The 12,237-nt window shown below is 40.1% G+C and overlaps 1 protein-coding gene and 1 long non-coding RNA gene across 2 annotated transcripts; both read left to right on the forward strand.

Moving 5' to 3' along the window:
* The first annotated feature begins 1,240 nt into the window (after positions 1-1,240).
* On the forward strand, positions 1,241-4,595 carry LOC145106957 (uncharacterized). The gene is made up of 3 exons (XR_013707670.1): positions 1,241-1,495; positions 1,586-1,670; positions 4,071-4,595. It is a non-coding gene; the product is annotated as an uncharacterized LOC145106957 (long non-coding RNA).
* A 70-nt stretch (positions 4,596-4,665) lies between these two features.
* LOC145121534 (uncharacterized) lies at positions 4,666-10,903 on the forward strand. Its single transcript, XM_079057265.1, has 2 exons — positions 4,666-5,284; positions 10,842-10,903. The coding sequence occupies exons 1-2, from the start codon at positions 4,666-4,668 to the stop codon at positions 10,850-10,852; spliced, it is 630 nt and encodes a 209-aa protein (XP_078913391.1). The 3' UTR covers positions 10,853-10,903.
* The last annotated feature ends 1,334 nt before the right edge of the window (positions 10,904-12,237 follow it).

Genomic DNA, 12,237 nt, shown 5'->3' on the forward strand with positions numbered 1-12,237 from the left:
CCTTTTGAGATTCTCGCTAGAATCGGCCCCGTAGCTTACAAACTCAATCTACCCCGCGAACTTAGTAATGTGCATCCTACCTTCCACGTCTCGAACTTGAAAAAGTGCCTATCCGATGAGACTCTCATTATTCCAGTCGAGGAAATCGAGATCAATGAGAGCCTCAACTTCGTGGAAGAACCTGTGGAGATCATGGACCGGGAAATCAAACGAACGAAACAAAGTCGTATTCCCATCGTGAAGGTACGTTGGAACGCTAAACGAGGACCCGAATTCACCTGGGAACGCGAGGATCAGATGAAACAAAAGTATCCACATCTCTTCCCAAACTCTTGAAATCCCAGTCAAAATGAAAATTTCGGGACGAATTTCCTTCTAACGGGGGGATGATGTGACAACCGTCAAATTTCGGTCAATTCAAAGTCAACAAGTCAAACCGGTCAACTCCAATAACCCTTGTATGCTAGGGTTTACGTTATGTAAGCACTATACAATTCGCTATTTTAATGAGAAATCATCATTTGGAAAGTTCATGTGTATGATTTTCCTTAGCCTTAACAATGCTAAACAACAAACCAAAGCGATAAAACACTATTGCACAATCATCGGGATTGTGTAAGACACTAAATCATGGCTTAACGGGGTTTATGGACCTTTCGTTGCGAAGCCGGACACTCAAAAAGATCACAAACGAAACCTCTCACAATCTCTTTCACTCAACCTCTCTCTATTAAAATCTCTCCCAAATCTCTCCCGAATCTCTCCCAAAATCTCTCTCAAAAGTTCCTTTAATTTTTTGTAATCATTCGGGCCATCCCGACCCTTAACTGGGTCAAAAACCACTTGAAACGGGGTAAAAACGGGTAAAATAGGCTTAAGGACCCAAAACTGAAGCTTCAGGACCGAAGTCCCTGTCATAAAGGAAGACGACACACATTTGTCTGTCATAAACTTACGACTCGCGTGTTTAGGACACGCAATGAGTATCAAGGAAGCCCCTGTCATAAAAGAAGACGACATGCATGTTTGCGTGTCATAATTTTTCCGGTTTTTCGACTACGACTTCGTTTTAACTCCGTTTTTCATTATTTTAACGTGGGATTTTCACCCAAAACTTTATTTTATAAACTAAGTCCCCAAAATATATAAATCTCCAGGGTTTTTATAAAAATGTATTAAAAGAATTGGTGGTTGGACTAATTATTGAGGGAATATTTGCTTTTCCTTATTTTATGACAAAAGCAAGCCACCACCACCTCACTCTATGATCATCCACTCTTTCCCACTACTCCTTGTCTCCTTAGTGGACCTTTACAACCAATCTCCAGCTCTTCCCACGTTCTAAGAGCTGGAGGATTGATCCTCTCTCCTCATTCTCCATAAAAACTCTTTCATTCTACACTTAGCAACCAAGAACACTCTCCAAAATTCTCTCATCTTTTCTCTTAACTTCAAGAACTTCAAGGCTTTCTCCAGGGATTTCTTTCTTCAATTAGTAAGTATCTTCATCATTCACATAATTATTAAACTCCATTCTACTCAAATTATTGATATCTTACACAAGTTCCATCTTATTCGGTGTTAGATTTTCGAATCATCAAGACATCTTCTTAGTGTTCTTGAGTTGAACACTTCCTCTCTCTCACTTTCATCTACTGAAACCACATAAGGTGAGTTCATACCCACACATTTACATGTTTTTCTTAAGTTTTAAGGGGGGAATACAAGTAAAATCATCAAGAACACAATTAAACTTTTTCTAACATATTGCATCAGAAAAGATGGACGTTAATCACGGACTGTTTTGGTCAACTTAAAAATTTTAGTTTTCAAAACTGTTTCAGGTGCAAGTAGTTCAAACTCTTAGCTTTAAAATGACTACTTGCACATCTCCAAATGATTTTTCTACAATTAATGGTGATTTTTACAAAACTGCCTGTCATTTCAGAGGCAAACCCGGACCAGTCTGTGATTATGAACATTTTCACCTCTGTTAGAGATCACTAAAAATCATGATAAAATTCACGAACAAACTAGACTCATATTCCAAACTCTCAAAATTTGCGGATTTGGATTTAGAGCTGTGATGATTTTTCTATAAATTTTCTAAGAACGGTAACAGAAACTGTTTTTAACGAAAAGTTGCTGTTAATTTCATTTCACCTTGTAACATGTTGAGCAAGATGTATATCTTTATGTGACTATATGTTACTGCAATATATGACATTTTATCTTAATATTTAGACACACATAAGGTTACAAATGGATTTGGTCATATAAAATATAAAGAATAACAAGTGATTATAATCAAAGTACAATCGATACATTCAAACATTAAATAAACTATTTTGAATATAGTTTGCATACATTACCACGTACTACCCTTGATTGATAAACCATAATAGGTATAGTTTATGATACATTACATAACACATACATTTAAAAAGGGTACATTTATACAAAGGATATTTTCATTAAGCAAGGTACGGCCATACGGTACCAAGTTTTCATAACACGTAATTTCGTTAATGACTTTGTGAGACATTTACTTCAAATTACCATTAAGTCCTGTATTGTAACCAGAGTCTCCTTGAGGGAGAGCGTGATACTTGTGTATAGATCTATATTGGGTTTGACAAACCCACACCTAAACTGCATGCAACAGTTAGACCGATAGGTCTGGGGTGACAAATGTCATAACATTTCCGACGCCTGAAGAACGTCGTTTTAGGCAACCGTGGTCATAGTATGGTTATAATAAACTCACATAAAGTATTAACAAACATTGGAATTTACGGGGACTTCATTAAAATTTAACGAGTTTATGTCGATTTAAACTTGCATTGTTTTACTATAAATATGACAAATTACTTGTACATTTCGGTCTTTGGGTTTTAAGACTACATTTACACATTAAGGAAAATATTGGATTTTTCTAACACAAATACTACTTTTACAAATGAAAAGCTTATGAACTCACCAACCTTTGTGTTGACACTTTTTCAAACAACTTGTATTCTCAGGAAATCATTAAACATGTAATCAAGTGCTTTTGAGGATGGGACGCTAAGGCGTCTACTATTTCATATTTTATCAACATATTGTAATTGATTCGTAAACATGTAATTCATACAATGATGTAATTTTTTTTCAATTATATATATGTTGGTTGTGTTTGCTTGAATTACTATTACAATTGCTGTTATGATACTATACATGAAGTCCTCCACCCCCGGACGTTTCCGCCATCCTTGGTTTGGGGGTGTGACAGATTGGTATCAGAGCGCAGTTTATAGTGAATTAAGTATATCAAACCACATAAGATATACAAACTATAAACACAATTGGGACTAATAGTCTCTGATGTGTGCATTTTTCAAATAAATATACTTTTAGAAAATAAATGATTTTTTTTATTAAAAAGTATAAATACATGCATACATGCTCACATAGTGTCATAACTACAACAACATAAAATAAAAGAAGAGGAGTTGTACATTATGGGTATGCCTTGGTATATGTAAATCAAGTCTGGGAAGGATATAGCCTGATCAACTATATCTGTCCGGGAATTGACTTGCATATACCGGGGGATGGTCAGGATGGACAACAAATCTAACAAACTCGTCTTACCGCTAGTACGCCTCATTCACGAAGCCGGTCTATAAGGGGGGTATAAGGTTGTTGCCTATAAAATGGCAACTTAATGGGTGTCCACTCTCACCCACCGCTTCCTTGATCGGTGGAGGGTCGTTAGCCGAACGGGTAAGACAAGGACTTATAAATTCTCATTAAAAGTATGATGAATATTATAAAGTAACTAAATGCTTTAAGAACTCAAAACTAAACATTTACAAATACTATAGGAGTATTTTGTGTTACTATAATAAAAATATTTTATACTTTCATTTTACCTCATAACCCAATGTATTGGGTCAATAAAAAGTATAAAATCGTATGTATCGTAAACATACCGGAAAACAACGTAATAATATACTTTATGTATAAAAGATTTCTCTCCCTATAAATACACTTTTACTAAAAGTACATTGGTTTACGACTTATGACAGAACCATGCCGCCAAGAAGAAGACCAAGACCTTCCAGCAACACAGCAACACCTCCTCCGCCGCCGCCTCCACAGTTTGATCCCGCGATGTTCCAGGCTGCAGTAACAGCAGCCGTAGCGGCCGCAATGTCACATATAGGGACCAACGGAGCTGGTGGTTCGGGATCGGGAGCTACACACTCTAACCACGGAGACAGTACGTGGCGTGCAAAAGAGTGTTCATACAGGGACTTCACAAATGGCAAACCCGACAACTTCAATGGAAGCGGGGGAGTCATCACGTTGATGCAATGGTTTGAAAAGACCGAAGTAGTCTTTCAGGTGTGCTCCTGCCCCGAAGCGAGCAAAGTTAAGTTCGCAACCTTAACCTTCACCGGTCGGGCCCTTACTTGGTGGAACTGCCGGGTTAAGTCACTTACTCTCGAAGTGGCTAGCTCCATAACCTGGGCAGAACTAAAAACGTTGATGATGAAGGAGTACTGCCCGAGAGGTGAAATTCAAAAGCTGGAACAAGAACTCTGGAACCTCAGGATGACGGGCTCTGACCTTGAAACCTACACCACCCGATTCAATGAATTGGCTCTCCTCTGCCCAACAATGGTTACTCCGGAGGAGAAAAAGGTGGAGCGATACCTTTGGGGACTGTCTCTCCACGTGCAAAGTAGTGTCCTGGCTTCAAGGCCAACTACTTTTGACAGTGCCAGGGAGCTGGCACAACAACTTGTTGACCACCGAGCCGATCATAATACTACAACCACCACCACTGATAAATCAAAAGGGGGAAACAACAAAAGGAAGTTCTGGAACGAAAAGAAGAGCCAACCAGCACAGGACCCCGCTAAGAAGCAACAAATTGTTGTTGTCCATGCTGCCACTAATGCTGCCACTACTGCTACCACTCCAGCACCACCGAAGCCATATGCGGGAAAACTACCTAAGTGCAACAAGTGCAACTTTCACCACAATGGTGCTTGTAGGGAGATGCACTGTAACAACTGCGACAAGAAGGGGCACACTGCTCGTTTCTGTAAAGCACCGGCTCAACCAATCAACCAAGTCGCCAGTACGGGGGCAACCCGGACCTGCTACAACTGTGGAGACGCAGGTCACTTCAAAAGAGACTGCCCCAAAGCACAAGCCCCTAATGCTGGTGGAGTAGGAAGAGTCCTGGCAATAGGACACGGGGAAGCAGTCGAGGATCCCACGGTGGTTACCGGTACGTTTCTCCTCAATAACTCTTATGCATGCGTACTATTTGATAGTGGAGCGGAGAGGAGTTTCGTGAGCCACCAATATAAACATTTACTTGAACAAAATCCCCAATCACTAAAGGATACTTATGTAGTAGAAATGGCAAATGGGAAAGTAGAAAGCACTAGCGATATATACTCAGAATGTACTCTCACTCTAGACAACCATACATTTAAAATTGACCTGATGCCAGTCACCATAAAAAGCTTCGACGTAATCATCGGGATGGATTGGTTAGTTCCTCACCGTGCCGACATTCTATGTTACGAAAGGGCCGTTCGCCTCAATCTACCAAATGACGAAACCCTTCTCATCTATGGTGACAAACCTAGTGCGAATTTACAAGTCATCTCATGCATCAAAGCCTAAAAGTATCTCCGGAAGGAGTACCACGCCTTCTTAGCCCGTGTAGTAGACAAGAAACAAGACGTGAAAGACATCAAGGACATCCCCGAAGTGTGTAACTTCCCGGATGTGTTCCCAGAGGATCTTCCTGGTGTACCACTCGCACGACAAGTCGATTTCAGAATTAACTTAATACCCGGAGCTACCCCCGTAGCCAGAGCTCCATACCGCCTCGCACCATCAGAAATGCAGGAGTTGTCCAGTCAGTTGACCGAGCTTTTGAACAAAGGGTTCATCAGACCAAGCTTCTCACCTTGGGGAGCACCAGTCCTTTTTGTAAAGAAGAAGGACGGATCCTTTCGCATGTGCATCGACTATCGGGAACTAAACAAGCTCACCATCAAAAACCGATATCCTCTGCCCCGAATCGACGACCTTTTCGACCAACTCCAAGGAGCAAATTTCTTCTCAAAGATCGACCTAAGGTCAGGCTACCATCAACTACGAGTTCAAGAAGAAGATATTCCCAAAACTGCATTCAGAACTCGCTATGGGCACTACGAGTTTGTGGTGATGTCCTTCGGTTTAACAAATGCACCTGCGGTATTCATGGACCTAATGAATAGAGTGTGTCGACCCTACCTAGACAAGTTTGTAATCGTATTCATCGACGATATCTTGATCTACTCGCGAAGCGAAGAAGAGCATCGCCTACATCTACACCAAGTGCTAGAGACGCAAAGAGCGGAGAAGCTTTATGCTAAGTTCTCTAAGTGTGAATTCTGGATTAGAGAAGTGGATTTCCTTGGACATGTGGTAAGTGAGAAAGGCATACATGTGGATCCCTCCAAGATCAAGGCAATCGAGAATTGGTCAGCACCCAAGACGCCAACCGAAATTCGACAATTCCTTGGGCTTGCTGGCTACTATCGAAGATTTATACAAAACTTCTCCAAGATTGCGAAACCACTCACCACCTTGACGCAGAAAGGTGTGATATTCAAGTGGGAAAATAATCAAGAAACTGCTTTCCAAACGTTAAAACAAGCCCTATGCAGCGCACCGATCTTGTCTCTCCCAGAGGGAACCGAGGACTTCGTAGTGTACTGTGATGCTTCGAATCAAGGCCTCGGATGTGTGCTCATGCAGAGAGGGAAGGTTATCGCGTATGCATCGAGACAGCTTAAGACGCACGAGGTTAATTATACTACGCACGACCTGGAATTAGGAGCAGTGGTATTCGCTTTGAAGATCTGGAGACACTACCTCTACGGCACGAAATGCACTATCTTCACTGATCACAAAAGTCTTCAGCATATCCTCAATCAGAAAGAGCTCAACATGCGACAGAGGAGATGGGTGGAGTTGCTGAATGACTACGAGTGCGAAATTCGTTATCATCCGGGCAAGGCCAATGTAGTGGCCGATGCTCTAAGCAGGAAGGAGTACTCGGGCCGCCGAGTAAAATCCTTAACAATGACAATCCATTCCCACCTGACCATACAAATCAAGGAAGCTCAACTGGAAGCTTTGAAACCAGAAAAGGTGGCAGGAGAGACATTAAGGGGAATGGATAAAAACTTAGAAGTCAAGGAGGATGGAGCACGTTATATCATGAACCGGATTTGGACACCGAAGTTCGGTGGACTCCGAGATGTCGTCATGAATGAAGCACACAAGACTCGATACTCCATCCATCCCGGGTCGGATAAGATGTATCTGGACCTCAAGAAATTATACTGGTGGCCGAACATGAAAGCTGAGATTGCTACCTATGTGAGCAAGTGCCTGACTTGCGCTAAGGTCAAAACCGAATACCAGAAACCATCCGGGCTATTACAACAGCCGGATATACCTGAGTGGAAGTGGGAACGAATAACAATGGACTTCATAACCAAGCTGCCTAAGACATCGGGCGGTCTTGACACAATATGGGTAATTGTAGACAGATTGACCAAATCAGCACACTTTCTTCCAATAAAAGAAACCGACAAGATGGAGAAGCTGACTAGAACGTACATCAGAGAGATTGTACGACTCCATGGTGTGCCGATATCCATTATCTCCGATAGAGATAGTAGATTTACCTCACGGTTTTGGCAGTCTCTACAAAAATCATTGGGAACTAGGCTTGACATGAGTACGGCCTACCACCCACAAACCGACGGACAGAGCGAGCGAACCATTCAAACGTTGGAAGACATGTTAAGAGCTTGTGTGATAGACTTCGGTAAAGCATGGGATACCCATCTACCGCTTATCGAATTCTCCTACAATAACAGCTATCATACTAGCATCAAAGTCGCTCCATTCGAAGCTCTTTACGGTCGCAAATGTAGATCACCCCTGTGTTGGGCTGAGGTGGGGGATACACATCTAGCTAGAGGGCAAGTCTCTAATAGCACTCTCACCGGTCCAGAAATCATCCGCGAAACCACCGAAAAGATCGTACAAATCCGAGCACGACTTAAAGCCTCAAGAGACCGACAGAAAAGCTACGCGGACAAGCGGAGGAAACCCTTGGACAATTCTAACGGGGGGATGATGTGACAACCGTCAAATTTCGGTCAATTCAAAGTCAACAAGTCAAACCGGTCAACTCCAATAACCCTTGTATGCTAGGGTTTACGTTATGTAATCACTATACAATTCGCTATTTTAATGAGAAATCATCATTTGGAAAGTTCATGTGTTTGATTTTCCTTAGCCTTAACAATGCTAAACAACAAACCAAAGCGATAAAACACTATTGCACAATCATCGGGATTGTGTAAGACACTAAATCATGGCTTAACGGGGTTTATGGACCTTTCGTTGCGAAGCCGGACACTCAAAAAGATCACAAACGAAACCTCTCACAATCTCTTTCACTCAACCTCTCTCTATTAAAATCTCTCCCAAATCTCTCCCGAATCTCTCCCAAATCTCTCTCAAAAGTTCCTTTAATTTTTTGTAATCATTCGGGCCATCCCGACCCTTAACTGGGTCAAAAACCACTTGAAACGGGGTAAAAACGGGTAAAATAGGCTTAAGGACCCAAAACTGAAGCTTCAGGACCGAAGTCCCTGTCATAAAGGAAGACGACACACATTTGTCTGTCGTAAACTTACGACTCGCGTGTTTAGGACACGCAATGAGTATCAAGGAAGCCCCTGTCATAAAAGAAGACGACATGCATGTTTGCGTGTCATAATTTTTCCGGTTTTTCGACTACGACTTCGTTTTAACTCCGTTTTTCATTATTTTAACGTGGGATTTTCATCCAAAACTTTATTTTATAAACTAAGTCCCCAAAATATATAAATCTCCAGGGTTTTTATAAAAATGTATTAAAAGAATTGGTGGTTGGACTAATTATTGAGGGAATATTTGCTTTTCCTTATTTTATGACAAAAGCAAGCCACCACCACCTCACTCTATGATCATCCACTCTTTCCCACTACTCCTTGTCTCCTTAGTGGACCTTTACAACCAATCTCCAGCTCTTCCCACGTTCTAAGAGCTGGAGGATTGATCCTCTCTCCTCATTCTCCATAAAAACTCTTTCATTCTACACTTAGCAACCAAGAACACTCTCCAAAATTCTCTCATCTTTTCTCTTAACTTCAAGAACTTCAAGGCTTTCTCCAGGGATTTCTTTCTTCAATTAGTAAGTATCTTCATCATTCACATAATTATTAAACTCCATTCTACTCAAATTATTGATATCTTACACAAGTTCCATCTTATTCGGTGTTAGATTTTCGAATCATCAAGACATCTTCTTAGTGTTCTTGAGTTGAACACTTCCTCTCTCTCACTTTTATCTACTGAAACCACATAAGGTGAGTTCATACCCACACATTTACATGTTTTTCTTAAGTTTTAAGGGGGGAATACAAGTAAAATCATCAAGAACACAATTAAACTTTTTCTAACAGATTGCATCAGAAAAGATGGACGTTAATCACGGACTGTTTTGGTCAACTTAAAAATTTTAGTTTTCAAAACTGTTTCAGGTGCAAGTAGTTCAAACTCTTAGCTTTAAAATGACTACTTGCACATCTCCAAATGATTTTTCTACAATTAATGGTGATTTTTACAAAACTGCCTGTCATTTCAGAGGCAAACCCGGACCAGTCTGTGATTATGAACATTTTCACCTCTGTTAGAGATCACTAAAAATCATGATAAAATTCACGAACAAACTAGACTCATATTCCAAACTCTCAAAATTTGCGGATTTGGATTTAGAGCTGTGATGATTTTTCTATAAATTTTCTAAGAACGGTAACAGAAACTGTTTTTAACGAAAAGTTGCTGTTAATTTCATTTCACCTTGTAACATGTTGAGCAAGGTGTATATCTTTATGTGACTATATGTTACTGCAATATATGACATTTTATCTTAATATTTAGACACACATCAGTTTACAAATGGATTTGGTCATATAAAATATAAAGAATAACAAGTGATTATAATCAAAGTACAATCGATACATTCAAACATTAAATAAACTATTTTGAATATAGTTTGCATACATTACCACGTACTACCCTTGATTGATAAACCATAATAGGTATAGTTTATGATACATTACATAACACATACATTTAAAAAGGGTACATTTATACAAAGGATATTTTCATTAAGCAAGGTACGGCCATACGGTACCAAGTTTTCATAACACGTAATTCCGTTAATGACTTTGTGAGACATTTACTTCAAATTACCATTAAGTCCTGTATTGTAACCAGAGTCTCCTTGAGGGAGAGCGTGATACTTGTGTATAGATCTATATTGGGTTTGACAAACCCACACCTAAACTGCATGCAACAGTTAGACCGATAGGTCTGGGGTGACAAATGTCATAACATTTCCGACGCCTGAAGAACGTCGTTTTAGGCAACTGTGGTCATAGTATGGTTATAATAAACTCACATAAAGTATTAACAAACATTGGAATTTACGGGGACTTCATTAAAATTTAACGAGTTTATGTCGATTTAAACTTGCATTGTTTTACTATAAATATGACAAATTACTTGTACATTTCGGTCTTTGGGTTTTAAGACTACATTTACACATTAAGGAAAATATTGGATTTTTCTAACACAAATACTACTTTTACAAATGAAAAGCTTATGAACTCACCAACCTTTGTGTTGACACTTTTTCAAACAACTTGTATTCTCAGGAAATCATTAAACAGGTAATCAAGTGCTTTTCAGGATGGGACGCTAAGGCGTCTACTATTTCATATTTTATCAACATATTGTAATTGATTCGTAAACATGTAATTCATACAATGATGTAATTTTTTTTCAATTATATATATGTTGGTTGTGTTTGCTTGAATTACTATTACAATTGCTGTTATGATACTATACATGAAGTCCTCCACCCCCGGACGTTTCCGCCATCCTTGGTTTGGGGGTGTGACATTCTGTTTCTTGCACTGCCATGACACCAGCCTGTCGCCAAGGAATTGACACCCTCCTGATGTAGATTTCCTGTCAAGCTCACAGCCTCCATAATTACTGTCAGCAAAAGCATATAAATCAAATTCGGAATTTTTCGGATACCAAAGACCCAATTTTGGGCTGCCTTTGATATACCGAAAAATCCTTTTGACAGCAATAAGATGTGAAAGTTTAGGATTAGCCTGATAACGTGCGCATTGACAAACTGCAAACATGATGTCTGGACGGCTTGCAGTAAGATACATCAACAATCCGATCATCGATCTGTAGTGTGTTTGATCTACGGATTCGCCATCAGTATCTGGATTCAGCAGGGGTCTTTCGGCCATTGGTGTCGATGCAGGTTTTGCGTCTTGAAACCCGAACTTCTCAAGAATATCCTCCACATACTTAGCTTGATGGAGCAGGATTCCGGTTGAATTTTGTTTGACCTGAAGCCCCAGAAACATGGTCATTTCCCCTAACGAACTCATCTCAAACCTCTTTTTCATCACGACTTCAAACTCTTTGCATAGCTGTGGACTGGTAGACCCGAAGATAATGTCGTCAACGTAGATCTGGACTAGAATCTGATCATTACCAACATGCTTGATGAATAAAGTTTGATCGATAGTGCCACGAGAGTATCCATGATCGAGCAAGTGCTTTGTGAGAGTCGCATACCACGCTCGAGGAGCTTGATGTTGTTGGGTTTTGAGCATTCTAACACTCCTATGGTGTACATGCAACCCTATAAACCTTGGATCTATGCTTTCTCTATTATACATGCAAATATTAACTATTCCAAGGTTTCATCCTAACTAGCATATTATGAAGCACCTATACTACAAAGTTCTAGTTAGATGACATACCTTTTGATGTAGCTTGATGTCTTCAAGCTTTAAGAGCTTAGCCCCAATAGTGTGGAAGCCTCAAATGGAATCACAAATCACCAAAACACCTTGGAAGAACTTGAGAGAATATGTATGCACACTAAAATCGGCCCACTCTTATTTTCACACACTTGTGCCAATTTTGTGAGCCAAGGACCCCTTTATATATTATGGGGGATTATGGTTACATCCATGTAAACTCTAATACCCATGACCTTTCATTTATATAGGATCCATG

The sequence above is a fragment of the Lactuca virosa genome, chromosome 1 (assembly GCF_052849685.1).
Source record: "Lactuca virosa cultivar CGN04683 chromosome 1, Lactuca_virosa_CGN04683_v6, whole genome shotgun sequence".
NCBI classification, from domain to species: Eukaryota; Viridiplantae; Streptophyta; class Magnoliopsida; order Asterales; family Asteraceae; genus Lactuca; species Lactuca virosa.

What these genes read in the sequence shown, in the direction of transcription:
- LOC145121534 (XM_079057265.1), top strand. Translation starts at nt 4,666, where the DNA reads ATGGTTACTCCGGAGGAGAAAAAGGTGGAGCGATACCTTTGGGGACTG.